General features: G+C 41.6%; 1 protein-coding gene across 2 annotated transcripts; it reads left to right on the plus strand.

The window, feature by feature from the left end:
- Positions 1-74: 74 nt before the first annotated feature.
- aspm (assembly factor for spindle microtubules) lies at positions 75-23,435 on the plus strand. Of its 2 annotated transcripts, XM_028027942.1 has the most exons (26): positions 78-490; positions 636-779; positions 1,929-3,210; positions 4,431-4,511; positions 4,610-4,711; positions 5,323-5,469; positions 5,552-5,791; positions 6,296-6,363; positions 6,932-7,073; positions 7,528-7,658; positions 8,888-9,063; positions 9,272-9,417; positions 10,146-10,231; positions 10,318-10,530; positions 11,698-11,902; positions 12,776-12,924; positions 13,363-13,491; positions 13,791-13,985; positions 14,790-19,223; positions 19,321-19,470; positions 19,558-19,749; positions 20,885-21,077; positions 21,153-21,307; positions 22,343-22,519; positions 22,593-22,765; positions 23,025-23,435. In XM_028027942.1, the coding sequence occupies exons 1-26, from the start codon at positions 215-217 to the stop codon at positions 23,125-23,127; spliced, it is 9,489 nt and encodes a 3,162-aa protein (XP_027883743.1). In that variant the 5' UTR covers positions 78-214; the 3' UTR covers positions 23,128-23,435. The 2 variants fall into 2 exon arrangements, with proteins under 2 accessions (XP_027883744.1, XP_027883743.1); XM_028027943.1 differs by lacking the exon at positions 23,025-23,435 and having other exon boundaries at positions 75-490; positions 22,343-22,533; positions 22,587-22,702.
- The last annotated feature ends 443 nt before the right edge of the window (positions 23,436-23,878 follow it).

Genomic DNA, 23,878 nt, shown 5'->3' on the forward strand with positions numbered 1-23,878 from the left:
TCTCTCCTCATTGGGCATGGCTCAAAAGCAGCTCGCTTGCCATTGGCTGATTTTCCTTTTGGCAGAATTTGAAATAATGCTGTGCTTTAACGTTTGTTAGCTGGCATGTCTCAGACCCGATCACGTACTAACTGGATTTGCTTTGCACAAAACGTTGATTACAATTCCGTAACATGTAGTTTGTCTCGAATCGCGTTTTTATTGTCTTAAAAAAATGGCTGAAGCGGTAACTTCAGCACAACGGGGACTGCTGTATATCAGTCCGGGGAGGAAAGTTGATGCTAATAAGGAGAACGACGTTCCAGTTTTGAGTCTCATTCAGTTTTCAAAGCCACCTTTTGTGTCTTTCGGTTCTGTAAAGTTGGGCACCTCGAAATCCGCTGTTTTGCAAATTGAGAACCCGATTGAGGATGTAGAAGCGGAGGTTACAATCGAAAAGATCCCGTCAAATAAAGGTTTTTCTGTGGACCAGAACACGTTTACGATCCAGGTAACTGTTTACTTTATCAATATTCCAGCCATTAGCTGGAACATGTACTTTTGAACCTACATTTTTATCAGAAATACCATTACTTTTATTGTGGATTTGCAATGGATCAACTGTTCCTAATTTCTCTCCGTGTTTGGGTTTGCAGCCTCTGAGCTCATTCACCTTGAGAATAAGCTGGACCCCAACAGAAGAAGGTGGCATCAGAGAGGTGATCTCGTTCAATGCGAATGGAGTTCTTAAACATCAAGCTGTTCTGCTGGGGAGAGCAGAACCGACAAAAAAGAAAAAGGTAGCTGCGCACTGAAACTGCCCTGCAGATGTCAGATGCATCTCTGCTCCTGCTTCCTGTTCATCACCCATTTATTTAAGCCAGAGACTGAAAAACACTGGTATCAGCCTGTAATTTCACAACTGTAGAAATAAACACCAAGGTGATTTAAGGTTACGTCTCATCTTAAATGCAAAACTAAAAAAGTGTTGCCATTGTTTCTGAAGCTGCTTTTAAACAAATCTAAACTTGTAATCTGATATTTTCTATCCAGTTCAGTTTTTTTTCTTTGTATAGCTCCGACTCTTTTTGAAATTTTTACACTGAATTTTGTCTGTAAGTAGCCTGGCTATTGCCTTCCTGTGTAAAATCTCGCTTCTGACACATTCGGGGCTTTCTCCCATTTACTGGGATTCCCTCAGGTAGAATTTCTACTTGGCCAATACGATGACGTCGATTTTCTGTACTATGTTTGTAGCTTAAGCAATGGCAGCGGAGGAAGTGAGAAGCCTTCTGTTTGTGTTGGCCACACTTCCAAATATTAAGATAAACAACTATTTTGCTCCACTTGGCACTTAGGGTAAGATTCATAGCATTGAACTCTTCTTACATAAGTCACAGACAAACATTAGTGATTGGGTAAAATTTAAAACTTAAACAGAGTCCAGGCCTCTAAGCTTAAAGTTTAAGCTGAAAGAAAAATACAAAGTCTGTGAAAAACAAAGATTGTGTGTGAACAGGGCCGGATTCAGAGGTACGTGTGGCACCTGGGCTCGATCCAGTTTTGGTACCAAATCCACCAAAAATGTATTTTTGCATTTGATAGGCAGAACATGTTGCTGGACACAAATTAATGGACTCTTGGTTTAAAAAGTCGGGCAGATGGCTAATACTTTAAAAAATTTTGTGTGTGGTAAAGCAGCCTTGTCTAAAATATCATGATTATGACGTCACAATTTGCAGATGCAGCCCTTTGCCTAGCAAACGAAGCCTCATTATTAGAAGACAAGCACATGTAAAGGCGAACTTGCAGCATATTAATTTTCCTTATTGTTGAATTAGCAAAAATGAGGTAAGCTGAGATGCAGAAGAATAAACGTAGAACTGTCTGGAGCTTTTCTTCAATGTTAGATGAGAGTGTAACTTAACTAACTGATTTTGTTCTTGCAGAAGAGCTTATGGGATTCGATCAAACACAAGAGAGGGATGGAAAAAACACAAACGCCATCAACAAGAACGGCGTGTCCACGGAAGATGGCAGGAAACAAAACCTTCCAGGTGTCGCGGCAGTCGCAGTATAAGCGGGAAAAGGTGCGCAGCCCGCTTGCTTCGCTCAACAAGGGCAACGGTGTCATGAAGGAAAACCTGCTTCAAGATCGCTGCTTGGAACTAGTGGACAAGAACACGTCAAATCCGGGTCGACTGTCCGTTGTCTTGTCGGATCAGGGAAACGTTTCTCCAGAAAGGAAGAACTCGCCAGTTGTTCTGCTTGTCCCGACTACAAAGGTCGTCCACGCTGGCCCTGATGGCGTCACAGAAAATCCTAAAAACAATGAACTGACTAAATTGTTTGACAGGACTCTGTCTCCAATCGGTACGCCAGAGATGTTCAAGAAACTGATGCCTCGTATTGAGTCCGGCAGCCCGCTTCCTGCCCCTGATGACGCCTCAACCGGATCCTCTCTTCCTTCTTTGAAGGACGCTCTGGTTCTGATAGACTCGGACCTTGGACATCTTGACACCAGTCCAAGAAACACAAGTTCTAGCTGCGAGTTTTCAGATTCTCTGGAGTCGAAGAGTGAAAACGCGCAGCCTCACGAGCCGAGACTCACGTTTTTCGTCAGCAAAAAGATTGTTTCAAAGGTGGAGAAGGTTGTAGAAAAGGAAAAGGTAAAGTTTTCTTTCACATCTGCCACTGTGACCAAAGGCAAAGCGTCTGTGGAAGCCGGCAGTCCTGGAGGGAGGAAAATCAGGAAGTCACGCCGACGGCTACTGGAGAAAACACTTGAACTCTCAGACGGTGGCAGCCAGAGTGACTCCGGTCCGGGAACTCCGAGCCTTCCCATCATAGATGCTGAGACGGGAGCTGAACAGTGTGATGCTGGACATGAATTCCTGGATTTCACCTCCTCCAGCCCCAATCAAAGTTCTTCCCCTCCAGACACAGCGCTGTCTCGGTTCTCTGCCACCTCTTCGCCGCTTCACGCTCCTCCCGCTGCCAGCTCCTCCAACTTGTCCCCAGCTGGTTCTTCTCAGGAAGACTTGTTCCCTGTCCAGTTGACAGCGGAAAGCAAGAAGAGGAAGAGTGAGGAGTTCTTGAGAGCCGATTCCACCAAGAGCGGGGACTCGGGAATGCTGGAGCGGGTGAAGAGGAGTCGGGTTGTGGTCGGGAAAATTGAGCCGCCAGCATTGATCCAGAGCAGGAACACAAGTCAGCGGGAGAAAGTCACAAGTGAGTATTATGCAAAGTCAATTTTTGAGCTTTATATGTTAGAATTAGGCCTGTTACAATAACAGATTTAGCTGGATGATAAATTGTCCCAGAACAACGGTAATGTTGCTGTTTTGAGACCATTTAAAGTAAAAATAACGGAATAATAATGTAAGAACACTTTCACAAAGATCAAAAGACTTAAAATTCTAATGAACATTTAACATCTGGAAGACATAATATCCATAATAAACAAAACCACAAATCAAATGAATTATACATTTTCTGTCAACAAAATTGTCCTTCAAAAAAGGGCTGGTTGAAACCAAAGCGTTTAGTTTTTAGAAAAGAGAAAAAAGCTAAATTATGCATATGAAAATTATTGAGCTCATTTCAATGTATCATGTCATTAATTGATTTATTTCTTATTGCAACAGGCCTAGTTATGTTATTCTCAGTTTTGCATTGACTCTTTCATGCATGTTTGAGAAATCTTAATATCCATGGCAAGCTGTGCAAAACACCTGGGTGGACCTAGCTCCGCCTTCGAGGCGCCGCTCCTCCTCCACTTGGCTCCTTCAGACTAGCCAGCAGCAATTAGCAAACATCTGGTGGAACTGAATCAGCTGAGCTCGTTATAGGAGCTACTGCTCAGAGCAACGCTAGTAAAAACGCTAAAGGGTTAATAGAGGAGCCATGTTGGAAAGACTTCCTGGAGGCGGAGTTTCTTAAAGAGACGGAGGCCCAAGACATTAAATCAGGAAGTAAAATTTCTTTCAAGCCATTTGATATACTGTATGTAGCATTTTTATAATTAAAGGTATCATAGTGGATTGTGCAATAAAATGGCACAATGTGCCTGGAAAACACACAATGCTGCCTCTTTAATCTTTTTTTTCCACTTTTCTAAAAGAGAATTTACAAATGTCAAATCAGTTTTAAAAAGTGTCTTTTATTTCAGTCATCCCTTCTGCTTGTTGTATGACAGAGTATCACAGCCAGACTACAAGAATTTAGTCACAATATTAGCAGAATACAGGTACAATTTTACTAGAAGAATATCAAAAGTCATTTTAATAAGAAATAAGCTTGGATATTTTGTTTTGTTTTTTTGTGCTGGAGTTCTGAAAATTAGTACTTCAATATCCTAATATTATGACTTCATTCTGAGTTACCCAACAGTAATTGTGTGACAGTTTTAATAAAGATGAGTAATTAATCCATCTTTGTTTCCTGCCTAGCCCTGACCCAGTCTGTGAGGACGGCAAAGTCTGCAGCTGCTTCCAAGGCTAAACGTTCGAGCGCCAAAGTCCCAACCAAAAGTATAAATCTGCACATCTTCATGTCGTCTGGGGGCATTTGGATCTGTTTTCTGTTTTGCAGTTTACTGAGGTATTTCCCTGGTCGTCTTCTTCTTTAGGTGCTTTGGCTCCGAAGGCGTCCGCTTGTCAGGCTGTGAAGATCTCAAAAGTGGTTGCTGTAGCTCAGTCGAAGCTAATGTTCATCAAGCCAAAACAGACGGGTATGTACGGAAGAGGATTAGGGCCACAGTTTTAAAAAAAAGCAATTAATAATCATTTTTTATCACAAGATTAATTCCCAGAATTATGTCGAAGAATGTTGACCTCTTTCCACACTTTTTCACAAAATTTTGATTTACTTCCACCCCAGAATTTTGACTTTCTTTTCTTTTTAGAATTTTTTTCATAAAATTTTGATGATTTTATTTCTCAAAATTTAGCCTTTTTTCACATAGAATTCAATTGTTATTGCTCTGAACTTTAAAAGTTGGATTTCCCTCTGAATTTTGACTGTAATATTTTAATTGTATCTTTTTTCTGAGAATCTTTCCTCTCTAAGAATTCTGACTTTATTTTCATAAATCAGATTTTGATCTCAGATTGTCTTCTGAAGCTTCAGAGACAGAGATGCGTGTTATGCAGGAGAAGTTACTTTTTGAAAAATGTACTGGACTCTATTGTTTTTTTTTTATGCTTTTCACGGCGGATTAGTCAAAATATTGAAGAAAAATGTCATTTTCTTTTTAGTGGCTCTAATTTGCGTCAGACATATAATTTCGTTTTTTTTCTCCTCATCTTGGAGATTTTATTTAGTTTTCTGTGTCGTTCTTAGCTTTGCCGAGACACCCGATGCCGTTCGCAGCCAAGAACATGTTCTACGATGAGCGCTGGATCGAGAAGCAGGAGAGAGGATTCTCCTGGTGGCTCAACCACGTCTTGACCCCGGACGACTTCAAGGTCAACACCGAAGTGGCTAAAGGTAGCACGGCGCTGTAGCACTTGGCTATAGACGAGCTACGTTTTAGGTTACAGATGAATAATAAAATGGTTTTTATTGTCAGTGAGCGCCGTCTCGCTCGCGCTGGGCGTCGGGGATGACCTCAGCGTTCCTAAAGCGCCCACCAAGGAGGAGATGTCCTTCAGCACCTACACGGCCAAACGGAAGCTGAACCGCCTGCGCCGCGCCGCCTGCCAGCTGTTCACCTCGGAGGCCGTGGTCAAGGCCATCCAGAGGCTGGAGCTGGAGGTGGAGGCCCGGCGGCTGCTGGTCCGCAAAGACCGCCACCTCTGGAAGGACGTTGGTACGACGCCATGACGGCCATTTTAAAATGTTCATTCGGTCTGAAGTACGACTGAAAAACGTATTGCGATAATTATTGATTAGTTTTTAAATATCTGAAATGCAGCCAAACTGGTGGAACGACGGCAGTTTTATCCACTTTTCACTCCACACTGCTATGAGACATGGAGGAGAAACTTTAAACTGCTACTGAACATGTTGTTGCTAGGCAACCCAAGTTTGGGGGGAACTTGAAACTGCTTCTTACCAGCAGGTTGTTGCTAGGCAACCAAAGAATGAGTTAGTGAGTTAATGCCACCAACCTAGCTTAGCTCGCTGTGAGAGGTTGAGCGGCTAACGCCTTTCCTCTGCCTACATCCCCCAGAATGCCTTGCGGGTCTAGATTGAAGTTCAGTTAATATTCTATATATAATCTATCTATATTGATTACGTGTTTATCGCAGTAAACATATTATTGTTGTCGTCCAGCTTTAAGTCTGAGATGTTTTTTGTTGTTTTTGATCAGGCGAACGTAAGAAAGTCCTGAACTGGCTGCTGTCATACAATCCGCTCTGGTTACGCATCGGCCTGGAGGTAACTCGCTTCAGTAGTTTTTGGGATTTTTAAAGCATTTGAAAGTAGATATTAAATGCACCAAGGTGCTGTACAGTATTCATAATTTTTCTTTACAGTTTATTTCATTGTGACTTTTTGTCAAATTCAACCTTAATTAGTTTTTAGTGGGTTCTAGTTTTATTAGTTACTATTGGCTAAATATTCCTTGGTTTCAGTTGAGGTTTTATTATTTATAGTTGTAGTTTTAGTTTTTTCATACTTTGACTGTTTTTTTTATTTTGCACCTAAACATTAACTAAAACAGGGCCGGCACCAAGTTTTTTGGGGCCCCGAGCAGATTTTTAATGTGGAGCCCCCAATACTTCAGATATCTATGGAAGAAGATTGGGGCCAATATTTAGAAAAAAAAAATGGACTTCTGTTTTTTTTTCCCCCACAAATTTTGACTTTATGTCCACAGAATTCTGAACTAATTTTCCATTTGTTGTAGCTTTTTGTTTGTATCACCCAGTGTTATTTTACATATATATTTTATCATGCTAACGTTTTTGAGGCGTTTTTTTAAGCTAACGTTGTTCGTCCTCAGACTATTTTCGGGGAGCTGATCTCCCTGGAGAGCAACAGCGACGTTTTGGGTCTGGCCATGTTCGTCCTGCAGCGCCTCCTCTGGAACCCGGACATCGCTGCAGCCTTCAGACACGCCCGGGTGCCTAACCTCTACAAAGACGGTAAAATCGGAGAGGCGCTCTGATGAACTTTAGGTCTTAGAGGTGATCCATTCACCCGAATCAAATTGGTTGACGGTCTGTTGGAGAACGGACGCATTAAGATTTTATAAGGTTTTTTTTGTTTGAAAATTGTATGAAAGTAGCATGAAAGAAAAAAAATTTATGAAGTCATAATTTTTTATTTTAAAGTCAATTATCAGAAAGTAAGGTAAAAATGTAATAAGTCATGATGTTGAACATCTAGAAGCATCTGGTTATTTGACATCAGTGTTTTTGATTTTAAAAAATTATTTATTATAACTTTAAAGCTCATAATTATGGCTTCCTGTTGGCCTTTTATTTTTATTTCATGGCAGAGACTTTATTCCATACATGTTCAGATGTTTTCTCTGATTATTTCTTGCTGCCTTATTGACCCTTTATGGTTGCCATGACGACTTCATTTCCGCTCCAGGCCACGAGGAGGCGCTGTCCCGCTTCACGCTGAAGAAGCTTCTGCTGCTCGTCTACTTCCTGGACAAAGCCAAAGAATCCCGTCTGATCGAACACGACCCGTGTCTGTTCTGCATCGATGCAGAGTTCAAGGTGAGCCAAGGTCGCGTCTGTCTGCTGCATGAAACCTGAAGGTCACATTGTGAAAATATGGAAATATTCTGGAAACACTGTGAAAAAACAAGGAAACTATTCTATCAGGAGAAGTTTATTTCAGAAATATCAATATTTACTGCAAAAAAATAAAAAAAACAATTGTAACTGATTAATTGTGATGAATGATTTATGGAAATAATCAACTAATTTAGTAATTGATTTATTGTTTTTAAGTTTTTTAGTATTTGACACAATTTGTGTCATTAAGTCATTTTAAAATTATTTGTTTTTCAGCAGGAGAAAATTGGCATAGTCCAAGGACAACAGATGAAAAATAAAATTTTGGCTAATTATGACACATTTACAGAAATGTCAGTTAATGTGAATTGTCTGTGTCAGATAAATTAAAGTTATCTGGAGTACACACCTTTTCTCTTTATCATCTATTGATCTATCTATCTTTTGCATTTAAAGTAAAAGAAAATGAAACAAATTGTCTGAAAATGTTTTAGCCAAAGCTTGTCACCTGGTTTACATGCACTTAAAAGACTGCAGGTCTTTTAAGTGCATAAATGTAATTTATACATTATATAATATATAATTTATACATTATATGTATAAATGATTGTTTAAAAAAGGAATTCAGTTATTTGCATCTTTTGTATTTCTACTATTGCATAAAAATCTTAAGTGGTTTAAAATCAAAATCTGTTCCTTTCAATCCTTTACTAAAATAATGAAGTTGCAGTATTTATGCAGATGCCCATATTGAGTTAATTTAGTCAATACATTTTGCAAAAACTACAGATGTGGTAGGATTGAGCGATTATGGCTTATTTACTGTAAATGCCAAATTAAAATTTTAATTTCCAGTTTTAAGTTTATTTTTTTCCCATAATTGTTTCCTTAAAACAATAGAAATCACAGAATATCTCCACCTGAAAAATTCGCTTTTATTTCATTCATTTTGAGTCAACATGGAAATCACTACATAGCTGTAAAACAAGATGGCCGCCTCATTTTCCCAAAAATTAAATCTCCAAGACCATAAAATTCAGTTTTTAATTGATAAAATCTGTGTATTGCTGAGCCCCACATTTCCATCCCCTTTTACACTGAATTTCCTAACGTTTCTGTCCATGTTTCTCTCTTTAATGGGGTTTCTCTCGCTAGTTCACAGGATTCTCTGATTTAAATCTTCACTCCGTTTGTGTTTTGTCTGGTAGGCGAGTAAGGACCTGCTGCTGGCCTTTTCCAGAGACTTCCTGAGCGGAGAGGGCATCCTGCCCCGCCACCTGGCCTACCTGGGCCTGCCCGTCTCCCACGTCCAGACGCCGCTCGATGAGTTCAACTTCGCTGTGAAAAATCTGGCCGTCGATTTGAAATGCGGCATTCGCTTGGTGTGAGTGGGACGTCTTAAATTTAAATGTTTTCTGTTTTTTTTGGTCACAGCGCTTTTGAAAACGAGCTCAATAATTTTAATTTGCATGATTTATCATTTTTCTGTCTGAAATTTGATCCTATGTTAAAAGTAAAAATAAATAAGAAATATTGAGCGTCTTGTAATGTTATAAAATTCAATATTTTTTAATGTTTTGTTTCTTGTCCAGTCGTGTGATGGAGCTTCTCGTTCAGGACTGGACTCTCTCGGCGAAGCTGCGTCTGCCGGCCGTCAGTCGACTGCAGAAAGTTCACAACGTTGACGTGGCGCTGCAGCTGCTGAGAGGCAGAGGCGTCGACCTCAAGGACGAAAGCGGTAACGAGCTGCTGCAGCACTAAAAACCAAACTCTTCCGTTTATATCCAGGATTTCAGTTTTATTTCAGGGTTTGAAATCTTTGAAAATGCTTGAATGTCAATGAGGTGTTTCCAAGGTTTGGAAAGTCCTTGATTTCTGTGTGAAGTCCTTGAAAGTGTTTGTATTTAAACTGCACAGTTTTCTAGTAAAGTCCAGAATAACATTTGATTTAAAGTCTAAATCTACAGTCGAAACCAGATATTTTTATACAACTAATTAAAAGACACATTTTTCTTTCCACTGTCTGAAGTTAAATCAGTCAATTTAAGAACTAGGGTCATTTACCTTCACAAGATTAGTTGTTTTTTTCAAAGTAATGAGTATTTATTATTCCTAATGGTTCAATAACCTACAAATATATTTAATTAAAATAATGGTTAGCTTATATTTTATATTAAATCAAGAGATTTTCTTGTTAAATTAGTGTTTTGCTCTCGGACCAGTCAGGTTTGTGTTGGAGACATTTCAAAACATGAAATATTGTTAAATGTTTGTCTATTTAGCTGTAGAATGTAAAATACTACCAAAAGACATTACTAGTAACAGTAATAAATGATATTGTATAATGGTGAATTAAAGCTATTTTTTTAGTTAATTTCTATTGTTCTTATCTCCAAAGTTTGGTGCTGGAAAAGTTTTTAAAAACATCCCTGAACCCTGTTGTTTTCTTAATGTTTTTGTTGTTAGGCTCCGTCATCGACTCCAGAGATATTGTTGACGGCCACAGAGAGAAAACGCTGAGCCTCCTGTGGAAAATCATCTTTGCCTTTCAGGTGGGAATCTCCTTCTAGACGCCAGTAACCAGGTTGCATAATCGTCGTTTTTATGAATGTTTTATGGTGACGTCTGCCGGTTGAAGGTGGAGGTGATCCTGGATGAGGCTCAGCTCAGGGAGGAGGTCGACTTCTTGAAGCGAACTCTGAGGACCAAACGCAGACTGGCCCTGGTCCGGGCCGACCGGGCCGGTCAGCCGAGCCCGGTGAAGACCAGGCCGCCGTACAAACACACGAGCGCCAAGATTACACTGCTGATGGACTGGGTCTGCGCCGTGTGCGACTTCTACCACATAAAGGTGAAAATGCTCTTCTTTATAGACGCGTTGCAGCGTGACGCCAAGTATGCGAGGGAGGGCAAAGAACTGTTAGCAACCAAGACTACCACTGGATTTGGCTGATAAGCTGTTAACATATAATGAGCTAAATCTTAAATGTACGCCTGATGTATAAAAGAAAAAGGGACACAGTGCTTCGCCACTGATTGTCAACACTGACAACTAAATAACTCTGTCAAGAAAAAGTTTTAATAAAAAAAAATGGCAAAGGAGGGAGAAGCAGGTCAGCTATGCTAGCTTGACTATGAGAACCTTAACATGTAGATGTCCTGCAGAATTCTGTGGGTTTTGGTTCAGTAACGAAATAAAAAAATTAAAAGTGGCCCACACACAAACTCTGACAGATCAAAATTAGCTTAGCTAATAGCAGCGGTAGCTAATCTGCCACTGCTGTGTTAGCTTAGCTAATAGCAGCAGTAGCTAATCTGCCACTGCTGTGTTAGCTTAGCAAAAAGCAGCGGTAGCTAATCTACCACTGCTGTGTTATCTTAGCTAATAGCGGTAGATAATCTACCACTGCTGTGTTAGCTTAGCTTGTAGCAGCGGTAGCTAATGAACCACAGCAATCACTTATTAATAATCAAACAACCTGAAAACATTAAACTGTAAAGGACTGAATGTTCTGTTCTATGTGTGGGGAATATTTGAGTGTTTTGTTAGTGTTGAATGCACTAGTGGAGCTGTTGTCAGTCAGTTGCTATGGCAACGGGTCTGCAAGTAGTTGACATGCAGAATGAGAAAAACGAAGGTTTTGAGTTCTTCTGCAGTTTTTCTGCATTATTTTTCCCTTTGCTCTGGTGCACTGAATTAACGATACGTCTCCAGGTTTTGTTATCAGTCGTCCCACCGCGGCAGCGCAGCTACGGATGGCATGTGAAAGCATCGTCTTTCCGCCCGCCAACGTTGTGTGCATGCACCAAATTACCGGATGTAAACAATAACATGAAACATTTTTCGAGAAAAGAAATATTAACAATTGGAGAGATGCAAAGTAACTGTGGCTTGCCTATAAACAGTCAAGATTAAACATCTTAAGTGAGAATTATGTGTGAGTCTCATTTATTTGTGATTCTGGCCTAATAAAACCAAGCGGCCAAGCGGCGCACTAACCTGTGTTTCTGTGTGCAGGTGGAGAACTTCACCGTGTCGTTCTCTGACGGCCGCGTCCTCTGCTTCCTGCTGCACCACTACCACCCCGCTCTCCTTCCGGAAGCCTCCGTCAGCCAGAGAACCACGCAGACCCTGGAGTGTGCCACTAGGGGGCGCCTGGAGCTAAACTGCTCTGCTAGCGACTCTGACGGCTCCTTCGACTCGCCGGCGGCGGAAATTGACGGTAAAGATCTGATCTGCGCAGAAATGCAGCAAAAATCAGAAATAATTATCAAGTATTTTGGTCTGAATCAGGGGTTTTCTGGGGGCCATTTTGGTCACCAGATGATTTTTAACTGCTAATTATGGAAGGGAGCAAAACATTTGAAAATAAAATCTGACTTATAAAAAATGTTGGTTAAAACAAGAAACATGCTGCTAATTTCTTAACCAGGTTTCTGCATTAATCTTAGTTATGCAGTTAATAGAAACAAACTTTAATTGAATTAATAAAATAAACTTTTCAGAATATTGGACATTATCCCAAAACCAAAAAAGGAAATGAATCAACACCAAAATATTGTCTAACAGTTGTAATAAAACAATTGTGAAATAGTTATGATTTTATAAACCACTTATCTACAATAAAATAAGTTTTTATTCATTTATTTGACAAACTGCCTAAATAGACATAAAAACAAAAGCACGATGCACAACAAAAATGTTTTTGTTAATTTCATTAAAATATTTAGCGTTTAAGTTTTACAGCAGAAAATAAATTAAAATTTAATTTAAAGAAAAATAGTTTTTTGGTCCCTCAAGTGTTTTTGATTTTGGAAAAAAAAGTCTGGAAACCACTGGTCTGGGTTCTAGTGCAAATATGTTAGTTTAATTGAAATAAGACAAAACTAACTTGCAAGTAACTTTTCAGCAAGATATAGGAGCTTGGTTTACGTAAATAATTTCTTAATATTGATTTAAAAAATAAGTTCTAGTTCCACTGACTCTTATTTCAATCTTACTAAGATATTTGCAGTAAGAAATTGAAGATTTTCTGTTTTTGCAGTGAAGTTGGCCGTCTGCACTGCATGTCTAAAGCTTAGCTTTCTGTAAGCAGGAGAGGATTCTCCGTCTCCGGACTTTAAAGATCTACTGGAAAACGAGAAGAACAACTTCAGACTGGTGAACGCTGCGGTGGCGTCGCTGGGCGGAGTGCCGGCCATGATCAACCCGGCCGACATGTCCAACACCATCCCCAACGAGAAGGTGAGGCCAGAACCAGAACCACAAACTTGGTTTGGTTCCTACAGGCTTCAATGGGCTGGAAACGTGTGGAGAAATGACCAAATGATTTCTCTTTTTTATTTAATTATCCAAAGGAACTTCTCAACAGTGATTTATATTTAAAGCTGCTGTATGAACTATTTGTAAAACCACATCATGACGGATTCAGACAGATAATCTGTGAAAAGATCCGTCTCCTCCAGAAGCTAATGTTGTCGTCTCAAGAAATGCACCAAAACCAACCAATCAGATTTTGGAAAGGAGGGAAGAGCAGCACTTTGTTTTCTGTTCCGAATATTTGCTCCAATAAACTGTTTTCATTACAAAAACACATTTCCTAATTTTTATTAACTAAGGATTCATTTGTTCAGGCGATGGCATCAATTAAGCCACTTCTCCGTTGCCATGGTGTCCCTGCAGGTTGTGATGTCATACGTGTCGTTTCTTTGCGCCCGCCTCCTGGACCTGCGGATCGAAACCAGAGCGGCTCGGCTCATCCAGGCCGCATGGAGGAAACACAAACTGAGGAAAGACCTTCTGCTCTTCCAGGTTCCTTCCTTCTTCTCACTATTATTTATTTTCACTTTCTCAGTGCTTTTGAATTATTATCTCTACACATCTATGGATGTTGGTAATTAACTCATCAACTTAAAATATCCTATTTTCCTTTTTAATGCTTTTGGCCATTTTGAGTTTCAGTTTAGTAAAATGTGATGAATTTGGACAGGAATGTAACTCCTAAGAAAAGTTTACGCTGCAAATCAAATCACTCACTAACTTGTTTCCAAATGTCACTAAGCCAACATAAAAAAATATCATCCTAAAGGCTATTTTTTGTTTTTATTCAGGAGCGAAACCAGGCGGCCATTAAAATCCAGGCGGCGGTGCGGCGTTTCCTCCTGAGGAGTCGAGCTGAGAGGCAGAATCGCGCCGCCGCCGTGATCCAGTCGGTCTGGAGACGTTATTTATCTCGGAACCGGCTGAGAATCCAGAAAGAGGCTCGGCTTCGGGCTTTACAGCATAAAGCAGCGACTGTCATCCAGGTAGGCGATGATTCTCCACAGTTTTTTACCTGCTTTAGTTTATATTTGGGCAGTTAAAGCTGCAGTATGTGAATAAAAAAAAAATAAAGCTTTTCCATATTTGTTAAAACTGCCACCATGTTGCGACTGATAATCTGTAAAAAGATGGACCCTCCTCCCTGAGCTGCTATCGCTGTCTGAAGAAATACACCAGAAACAACCAATCAGAGCCAGAAGGCGGGGCTTAGTGCTGTCTATCAACCTAATGTACGCCAGTGTTATTATAGTTGTAGTTCATTATAATTTAGTTGTATTTCTTTGTGATTTTTGTCTAATTCAGAGTGTTTGCTAGTTTTTATTGTTAGTTAAATATTGTTTAGGTTTTATCAGTTTGTTTTTTCATACTTTAATTTTTAGGTGCAGAATTAAACAATTGTGATTGTTTACATCGATTGGGTGTTGAATATTCAATAGAAGATACATTTAATGTTTTCTCAATTTCAGTTTTTGTTTTGTTTTAATTAACTACTAACCTTGGAGAGCACAAGATTGATTGGCAGCGCTAAGACCCTCCTCCTGGCTCTGATTGGTTGTTTCTGACTGAGTGGTGTATTACTACAGTTTATACTGGGAGAAGGCAGAGAGGTGTGAATTGCATTTTTTTCTAGTTTTCACAGATCATCTCGTCAACATGATGATCATGATGATTAACAAATACATAAACATACTGCAGTTTTAAGTACTTTAGTTTACAATTATTCATTTAAGCTGGAGTTTCATGTAACATGATTGATTCCAGAACTGTTTCTTGTTTCGTCTCTTCAGGCTCACTGGAGGAAGTTTTCCGCCTTGAGGGCTTATCAGCGCCTCCAGTATTACACCATTATAGTTCAAGCTCAGTGGAGAATGAAGAGGGCAGCCAACGCTTATGCAAAAATCTGCCGGGCGGCCACAGTCCTTCAGAGACGCGTCCGAGCTCGGGCCGCCTCCAAAAGAGACCGAGAGCGATATTTCCTCGTTCGGAAAGCGGCGCTGAGCCTCCAGAGAGCGTTCAGGAAATGGAAACATCGGAAAACACTGAAGGAAAACCGCGCGGCCAGAGTTATCCAAGCTGCTTTTAGGAAATTTACGATTTTAAAGCTGCAGAACCGCTCCGCCACCGTCATCCAGGCGGCCTTCAGAGGATACGCTGTCAGAAAGACGTTTGTGGAGAGAAGATGCGCCGCAGTGACGATCCAGCAAAGATTCCAGGCCTCTTTAAAAAGAGACTTTGACAGAGCGAGGTTTGTAAGGATTCGACGTGCAGCTGTTTTGATTCAGGCAGCCTACCGCGGAAAGGTGGCGAGAGAGTCTCTGAAGAAGCAGCACAGGGCAGCAGCGGTGATCCAAGCTGCATTTAGGAAACACACTGCCCAAAGGAAGTATTGTCTGATGAGAAAAGCTGCAGTTGTGATTCAACAGAAATACAGAGCGACGGTTTTAGCTCAAAAGATGAAGGAATATGAAGCTCTACGGAGTGCTGCGCTCATTATCCAAGCTACATGGAGAGGCAGAACAGAGAGGAGCCGGATAAAAACGCTGCATCACTGTGCAACTCTGATACAAGCTCACTATCGTTGGCATAAAGCCCAAACTGACTACAGATCCCTGAGATCAGCAGCTGTAGTTATACAACTTCGCTGTAAGGCGTTTTTGCTGGGGAACAAGATGAGGAAAGAATATATTGAGAAGAAAATGGCATGCATCATGCTCCAAGCTGCATTCAGAGGTTTGAGAGTCAGGACAGAGCTGAGGGAGAAGCACCAGGCTGCAACAGTCATTCAGTCTGCGGTTAGGATGTTCTTATGTAAGAAACACTATATTCTCCTTCAAAGTGCAGCAATCCTCATCCAGAGCAGATACCGAGCCGTTCTCCTCTGCAGAGCGCAGCAAAGCGAGTTCAGAAACATGAAGCAAGCCAGTGTGAAGATACAAGCCGCCTTCAGGGGGTTCGCAGTGAGGAAAGACTTGAAGAAGAGACACAAAGCTGCAGCAGCAGTCCAAGCTCAGTTCAGGATGCACAGAGTTCGAACGGCTTACCTGGCAACAAAGTGTGCAGCCGTTATCATTCAGGATCGCTTCAGAGCCAAAATACTCCGGGATGAGCAGGTGAGGAGGTACCGAGCGACGAGACGAGCAGCTGTGGTCATCCAAGCGGCGTTCCGCGGATACAGAGCCAGGAAGACGATAGTGGAGTTGCATCAAGCAGCAGAAATTATCCAGAGGAGATTTCTGACAAGCAGAGCCAGGAAGCGGTTCTTGGCAATCAAGGCAGCCGTTTTGGCGTGTCAGCAGAGATACAGAGCAGCCACTCTGGCGAGAAGACTCCACCTGGAGTACCGAATGAAGCGCAAGGCAGCGGTTTGCATACAGGCCGCCTACAGAGGGTACGCTGTCAGGAAGCAGCTGCAGGTGAAGCATAAAGCAGCTGTAATCATTCAGTCTCAGATCAGGAAGTACCAGCAGAGAAGCTGCTACAAAAAGCTCCTCTGGGCTTGTAGAGTGTTGCAGGAACGCTACAGAGCTGTTAAGCTAATGAGGGCTAAGAAACGCGCCGCTGTTGTTTTGCAAGCCGCTCTCCGTGGGATGAAAACGCGGCAAATCCTAAAACGAAGACATGAATCTGCTGGAGTCATCCAGAGAGCTTTCAGGACCTACTGGGAACGTCAGCACTACCTTTCCTTAAAAGTTCACGTCGTTAAAGTCCAGCGCAGATATCGGGCTAATGTTGCAGCTAAGGAGCAAAGAAGGCAATACGAGCGCATCCAGAGGGCGGCAATCCTCCTTCAAGCAGCTTCAAAAGGGAAACGAGTCAGAGAAGAGGTTGCTCGCCGGCACCAGGCTGCGGTGATGATCCAGGCTGCATTTAGGAAGCACAGAGCAAGAGTCAGGTTTCAGGCAATGCGACTGTCTGCCATTGTCATCCAGAGGCGCTACCGGGCTCTTCATCTCCAGAAGAACTTCCTACAAATGAAACGGTCTGCCATGGTCCTCCAGGCGGCGTTCAGAGGAGCTCGTGTGAGAAGAAAGATTGCAGAGATGCACAGAGCTGCAACTGTCATTCAGGCTAACTTCAGAGGACATAAACAGATGATCACCTTCAGGCGACAACGTTGGGCAGCGTGCATCCTGCAGCAGAGGTTTAGGGCCTACAGGGAGACTGTGCTTCAGGTGAAATGTTACCAGGAGCTTAAAAGAGCAGCATTTGCTTTGCAGGCGGCGTACCGCGGCAGGAAATGTAGACGACTCATCAGTCAGTGGCATCAGTCCGCCTTGGTTATTCAACAGGCTTACAGGGCGTATCAGGAACGGAGCGCCTACCTTAAACTAAAATCGTCAGTCCTGATTGTTCAGAGAAGATACCGAGCCACAGTAGCAGCTAAGACACAAATGCAGATATACCAACGCATGCGTGCTGCTGCAGTCCATCTCCAGGCAGCGTACAGAGGACGCAGGGCAAGGAAGAAAGTTGCTCATTTGAATCAGGCTGCAACTGTGATCCAGTCTGCATTCAGAAAGCACAAAGAACAAGTCAAATTTCAGGCAATGCGGCTGTCTGCCGTCATCATCCAGAGGCGCTACCGAGCTCTTCTTGTCCAAAGGAAAGACAGAGAAAGTTACCTGACAATGAGGCGTTCTGCAGTTTGTGTCCAGGCTGCATTCAGAGGACATAAAGTGAGGAAGGAAGTTGCTCGTTTGAATCGGGCTGCGACTCTGATCCAGTCTGCATTCAGGAAGCACAGAGAACAAGTCAAGTTTCAGGCGATGCGGCTGTCTGCCGTCATCATCCAGAGGCGCTACCGAGCTCTTCTTCTCCAAAGGAAATTCAGAGAAAGCTTCCTTAAAACAAAACGAGCCGTTATCACTCTCCAAACTGCTTTCAGAGGACTCCTTGTCCGGACTCGGATGGCAAAGATGCACAAGGCAGCTACTATCATCCAATCAAACTACAGACGACACCAACAGCAGCTGGCCTTGGAGTGGCGACACAGGGCAGCCTGCGTTGTGCAGCGGAGATTTAGGGCCTATCGGCAGAAACAACTGGATGCAAAACATTTCCAACGGCTCAGAAGAGCCGCTGTCTTAATACAGGCTGCGTATCGAGGAATGAAATCTAGACAAATATTGAGGCAAAGGCAGGAGGCTGCAAGGGTGATTCAGAGAGCTTACCGAGGCCACTGTGAACGCAAGCAGTTTGTGACCCTAAAGACGTCGGTTGTGAATGTTCAGCGCAGATATCGAGCTGCTGTTGCAGCCAAAGAGCAGAGAAAACAATATGAACAATTAAGAAGAGCAACAATAAGCCTTCAAGCTGCATACAGAGGACTTTGTGTCAGAAAGGAAGTCACTCGTTGGCATCAGGCTGCCGGTTTGATCCAGAGAGTTTACCGAGCCCACTGTGAACGCAGAGAATATCTGGCCTTCAAGACCGCTGTCATCTTGGTTCAGTGCAGATATCGAGCTGCTGTTGCAGCCAAAAGACAAAAACAGCAATATGAACAAATCAGAACAGCGACGATTGGTCTACAAGCAGCATTCAGAGGATTTCAAGTCAGATACAAAGTTGCTAATTGGCAAAAGTCTGCAACTGTGATTCAAGCTACATTCAGAAAGCACAGAGAGAGAGTCAAGTTCCAGGCTCTGCGTCTGGCGGCCATCATCATCCAGAGACGCTATAGAGCTCTACTTCTCCAACGGCGAGACAGAGAACATTTCCTGAATATGAAATGCTCTGCTGTCGTCCTGCAGGCGGCCTTCAGAGGCCATCATGTCAGGAGCGAAGTGGCGAAGACGCACAAAGCCGCTACCGTCATTCAAGCTAACTTCAGGAGACTCATACAGCAAACAGACTATAAGAGACGATGCTGGGCAGTGACTGTCATACAGCAGAGGTTTAGAGCGCAGAAATGTAAAGAACTTCAGGAAAAGCGTTACCAAGATGTTAGAAGAGCCGTCATCGTTCTTCAGGCTGCATATCGAGGAATGAAGTCCAGACGAATGATCGGAAAAAGGCGAGAGGCTGCCAGCGTCATCCAGAGCGCCTTCAGAGTCCACCGTGAACGGCAACGGTACCTGAAACTGAAATCATCCGCTCTCACGATTCAGAGGAAATATCGAGCCACTAAAGAAGCCAAAGTGATGAAGAACAGATACTCGCTGATGAGGAAGGCTGTCGTCACTCTTCAGAGATGCTGCCGAGCCTGGAAGGAAAAACGACAGGTAGCCATAAACCAAGTCGTGTCTAGATTTTAATATCTGGGAGGAATCTAACCAAATTCTGTGATTTTTACTTTGAATTCATGCTGGCTGGTTTCAGGTCCTGGAGGCAGCCCGGGCAGAGCAGAGACTCCATTTTACGGCTGCGGTTTTCCATCACCTCAGTGCCATAAAGATCCAACGAGCCCTGAGAGCCCACTGGGCTTTGGAATCAGCAAAAAGACAGATCCAGTCGGTCGTTACCATACAGGTACACCCGGAAACCAGAACCAGTGATGTACTGTTGGGTTTAGGAGCGTAGCACCCGACTATAAACTATTCTCTGGGCTTTTCTCAGCGTTGGGTTAGAGCGAGGCTGCAGAGGAGACGATATCTGGAGGACAGGAGGAAGGTGGTGATGGTCCAGAGAGTGGTCAGGCGTTGGTTAGCGCGCCGCCACAAAGCCGCCGCCGTCATCCAGGAAGTGACCCGAAAATTCCTCCTGGACAGGCGACAGAAGAGGGCTCAACGAGGAATCGTCAAAGCTCAGGTGAGGCTAAAGCTAACGCTGCCTGTGCCATTAGCTAACGCTACCATTAGCTAAGTCTGTACTTAAGCTGACTGACTAAACTTTGAAGAGCAAATTTATTTGGTCATTTTGGAAGTTTTTAGTTGAATAAAGTTTGACATTTGTGAAATTTTGTTTATCGACTGATACAAACCCTGCAGCTGGTTTGTTTATGTAACCTCGATAATCGTGATCGCTCAGTTCAACTCAGTTCTGCGTTGTGTGAATAAGGGCCAGGAGACAGGATGAGATGAAATGGTTTTTATCTGTATGGAACAGGATAACAACTGATCAGGAATCAGGTTCATCACAGCGGGTACAGCACCTTACGAGGAATAGTATTTCATGTTAGCATCAAGCTAACATAACATTTTACCAGAGCGTTAAACTCAGTGAACCTACCTCGCGCTCATCTCTCATGAACTGGCAACGAGATATCTGTGTTCAGTATAATTAACACTGCCAACCACCAGGAGGGGGTGCTGTTTCACCCATTACACATGAACTCAAACTTGGGAGTAATGACAAGTGGAATTCTATACAACATTAACTCTGTTACATTTATATTCATGATCTTACTTTAAAGTTTAACTCAGCATTTCCATTTCCTTTTGTTTAGTGTTTTTTAAAAACTTTATAGAGCAAGCAAATACTAAAAAAATAACTAAATTACTGTAAAACCAAACTTAAACAGGGTTTTGCATAATTTCCTTATTGAAAGAATATCTTTCAGTGCATTGACTCTTGGTTTCAGAATGGGTTTTTAACTAGCATTATAGCATTAGCTTCCGCTAAATACCGTTTTGGTGTAGCACTTTAGCATTAGCCAAGCTAATGTTTTGATTTTGCTTTAAGGTTTAACATAACTAACTTATTCAGGTAGCGGTTCCCACCTCGGTAATCTTAAAATACTTTTGTTTTTTTTATGTTTAAGATTTTTGTAGTCATTGTCTTTAACATAAAGTGCAACTTTAGGTTAAATATTTTATAAAAACTGTTAAGATAAATCATTAAAAGCCCCAAATTAGGTGATGGATTAGTCTAAATCTCTGGCCAGAACTCCACGGTCCAGTTGACGTATCAGAGGCTCAAACGGCTCCATCCTGTGTCCCTGCAGGCTCTGTGGAGAGGACACCGCTCCCGCATGCTGAGCGACAACCCCAAACTCCTGAAGCTGAGGCTCCGCTTGCGCAAAATCTCTGCTGAAGTACGAGAGGAAGACAAACTCTGCAACAAAACCTCTTCTGCGCTGGAGTATCTCCTCCGATACAAACACTTCTCCTTCATCCTGGAGGCCCTGAAGAACCTCGGTAAGACCAGGCAGGACTGGATTGTTTTCGCTCGCTGCTGTCGGTTGAGTGGTGATGGAAACGTTTTTTATGCAGAGGCCGCCACCAGGCTGTCGCCAGAGTGCTGCGAGCGGCTGGTGGGAAGCGACGCCACCGGTGTCATCTTCACGCTGATACGCAGCTGCAACCGGAGCGGACCCTGCATGGAGGTCATCACCTTCTCCGTCCAGATCCTCCTCAACCTCTCCAAGGTACAACTGACGTCTCCGGTTCATAACATCGATGCTTTTCTGACTATGAATATCTTTCATTTTTATACAAATCTCAACTTGTTTACAAAAGCTGATTGAAATTTACCAACTTAATCTTTCAGGTTTTTTTCCCTTAATTTTATTGGTTTTACAAAAACAGGCTGTAGTTGTACTTTTCATAAAGCCCTCCTGTATTGAATCCTTTTTTTGAACTGCGCCCTCTGGTGGAAGATGTTGGTAGTACATGTGGCAAATGCAAATTAAAGGCCAACAAGGCTAAAATAAAGTATATTTGGTGCTTAAAAAATCTCTGATAGTCATACATTAAGTAATAATTAGTACTATAAGCTGTTACTAGTGTATCTATCTAACTGTTTCAGGCCTTAAAAGGACGATAAATTGTCCCAGAAGTTTTTGCAATAAACGATAATATTGTTGTTGTTTTGAGGCTATTTAAGGAATATAATCACAATATATCAGCACCAACATCAGTATCGGTTGTTACTAGTAATTTTTTTAACATGTCTGCATTGGCCTGATAAATACAACGATCATAAACAGACATCTTGTTTCTGTCTGTTTATGATCGTTTGTTTTTTCAAAGGTGTCAAAAAAAGTAGAGAAATATATTATATAATATCAGCAAGAACAGTAATATTAATATCTGATGGACCAAATTTTCATATTGGTGCATCCCTAAATTTAATGGTCTCAGCGATCAATAAACTTTAAATTCCGATGAACTGGAAGACATTTTAAGATATCCAAAATGAATAAACAAAACGGAAACAACAAATAATATGAATTATGAAGTCTGTGTAAACAAAAATGCCCTTCAAAAAAAGATTTGGTTGAGACCAAAGCAGCAGACTGAAGACTTTTGTCATCCTGTTTTTGGTAGAAAGAAGAAAAAAATATAAATTATTGAGCTTGTTTTAATTTGTCATGTGATTAATTAATTTATTTCATCTGAGATCAATCAGAGAAGATGGTTCAAATCTAACTATTAACACTCAAATGTGTATTTCCCCTCAGTACCACCTGACCATAGAGGCGGTGTATTCGGTGGAAAACTCCCTGGAAACGCTGCTGGATTTACTGCAGAAATACCGGGAGAAAGCCGGGGACAAGGTGGCCGAAAAGGGCGGCAGCATCTTCACCAAAGCCTGCTTCCTTCTCGCTCTGCTGCTGCAGGACGAGCGCCGCGCTCAGGTCTGAAGCAGACAAAAAAATCTTTCCCACTAATCCTTACAAAAACATTTAAATTTAATCTATTTCCCCTCAGGAGGTGGTGAAGCTGCCTAAAGCTTTGGACCGGATACGCAGCATCTACCGGCTCACCGCGCGGAAACACAAAATGGACGAAGAGCGCAGCATCACCAGGCAGAGAATCAACGCCTCGATCAACGGGAGCTTCTTTGTTCCGCCAACGCCGCGCAAATCCAAACCGCCACCAAAGTAGGCAGCATCTGATCTGTACAAACCCAAACAGGACTTTTGGTTCTGTGGAAACTAAAATGCTGTTTTCTGTGGAGCTAAATTAGTGTCAGAAAGATTCACAAAGCATACAGTAAAATCTGCATGTGTGCAATAAGACGTAATAAGTGTAAAAGAAGATTTGTAAATGTACGACATTATTTGCTGTTCTGTACAACACGATGCAAATCTTACTGTGAATGTTGGGACTAATTTAGCTCCATATTTTTGTGTCGTTCAGGTTTGCACCGGATTGGGTTCTGAGGAAGGACAAACTGAAAGACGTCGTCGATCCCCTCAGGGCGATCCAGATGGTGGCGGAAACGCTCGCCATTGTTTTATAAACAGAAAACCTTCAAGAGTCTTTTTGTTTTCACAGAAAACCTCAGATTTTTAATATTTTTTGTTTTGTTTTTCAATCAAATGATTTGTTTGTAAATACTGAATTTGATCTTTTTTGATAATAAAATTGATCTTGTTTATGTTTTTCCCTTTTCAATTTTTTCTTCCTGTTTCGGGAAACTAAAAAAATGCCTAAAAACTCATCTTTTCAAATCTTCTTACTCTGCACTGTCTAACTTTCTGATGGTTTATCTTGTTTGTACGGGTTCTTTGTTAATAAATGCGTTTAAATAAAATGTATTAATACTGAGTCATCTACATAAGGTTGTACAGCTAAAACCATCATCTTCACATTTTAGTTATTATTTAGCATATCTTTAGGCAGATGAGTGTTTTTACAGAAGAAAACTAAAAACTTAGTTTTGGGTTTGTTTCTAAGTGTTGTCATGATTAAACACCCTGTCAGTTCTGAGGCTCTGCTGAAAGTAAATATGAATCTGAAAAGTAGTTCTGAACTTTTTTCAAATTATTTTTTAGTTTGCAGATTTAGAAACGTTTTCCCCAAAACTTTCAGTTTCAAATTATTTTAGTTTGAAGATTTTTTTCATTGTAGAAACTTTTTTCAGTTTTAAATCATTTTTTTAGTTTGTTAGCAGATTCACTTTTGGCACAGCGATAAATGTCACATCTGTGTTAGAAGGACACACATTTTAATTGACAAAGGTGTGTTAAGTTAGACATTTCACGTGATGC

The sequence above is a fragment of the Xiphophorus couchianus genome, chromosome 9 (genome assembly GCF_001444195.1).
Source record: "Xiphophorus couchianus chromosome 9, X_couchianus-1.0, whole genome shotgun sequence".
In the NCBI taxonomy this organism is placed as follows: domain Eukaryota; kingdom Metazoa; phylum Chordata; class Actinopteri; order Cyprinodontiformes; family Poeciliidae; genus Xiphophorus; species Xiphophorus couchianus.

What these genes read in the sequence shown, in the direction of transcription:
- aspm (XM_028027942.1), top strand. Translation starts at nt 215, where the DNA reads ATGGCTGAAGCGGTAACTTCAGCACAACGGGGACTGCTGTATATCAGT. An exon ending in GCATCGATGCAGAGTTCAAG is followed by an intron (nt 7,659 to 8,887) that starts GTGAGCCAAGGT and finishes TTTGTCTGGTAG; the next exon opens with GCGAGTAAGGACCTGCTGCT. An exon ending in GCGACTTCTACCACATAAAG is followed by an intron (nt 10,531 to 11,697) that starts GTGAAAATGCTC and finishes TTCTGTGTGCAG; the next exon opens with GTGGAGAACTTCACCGTGTC.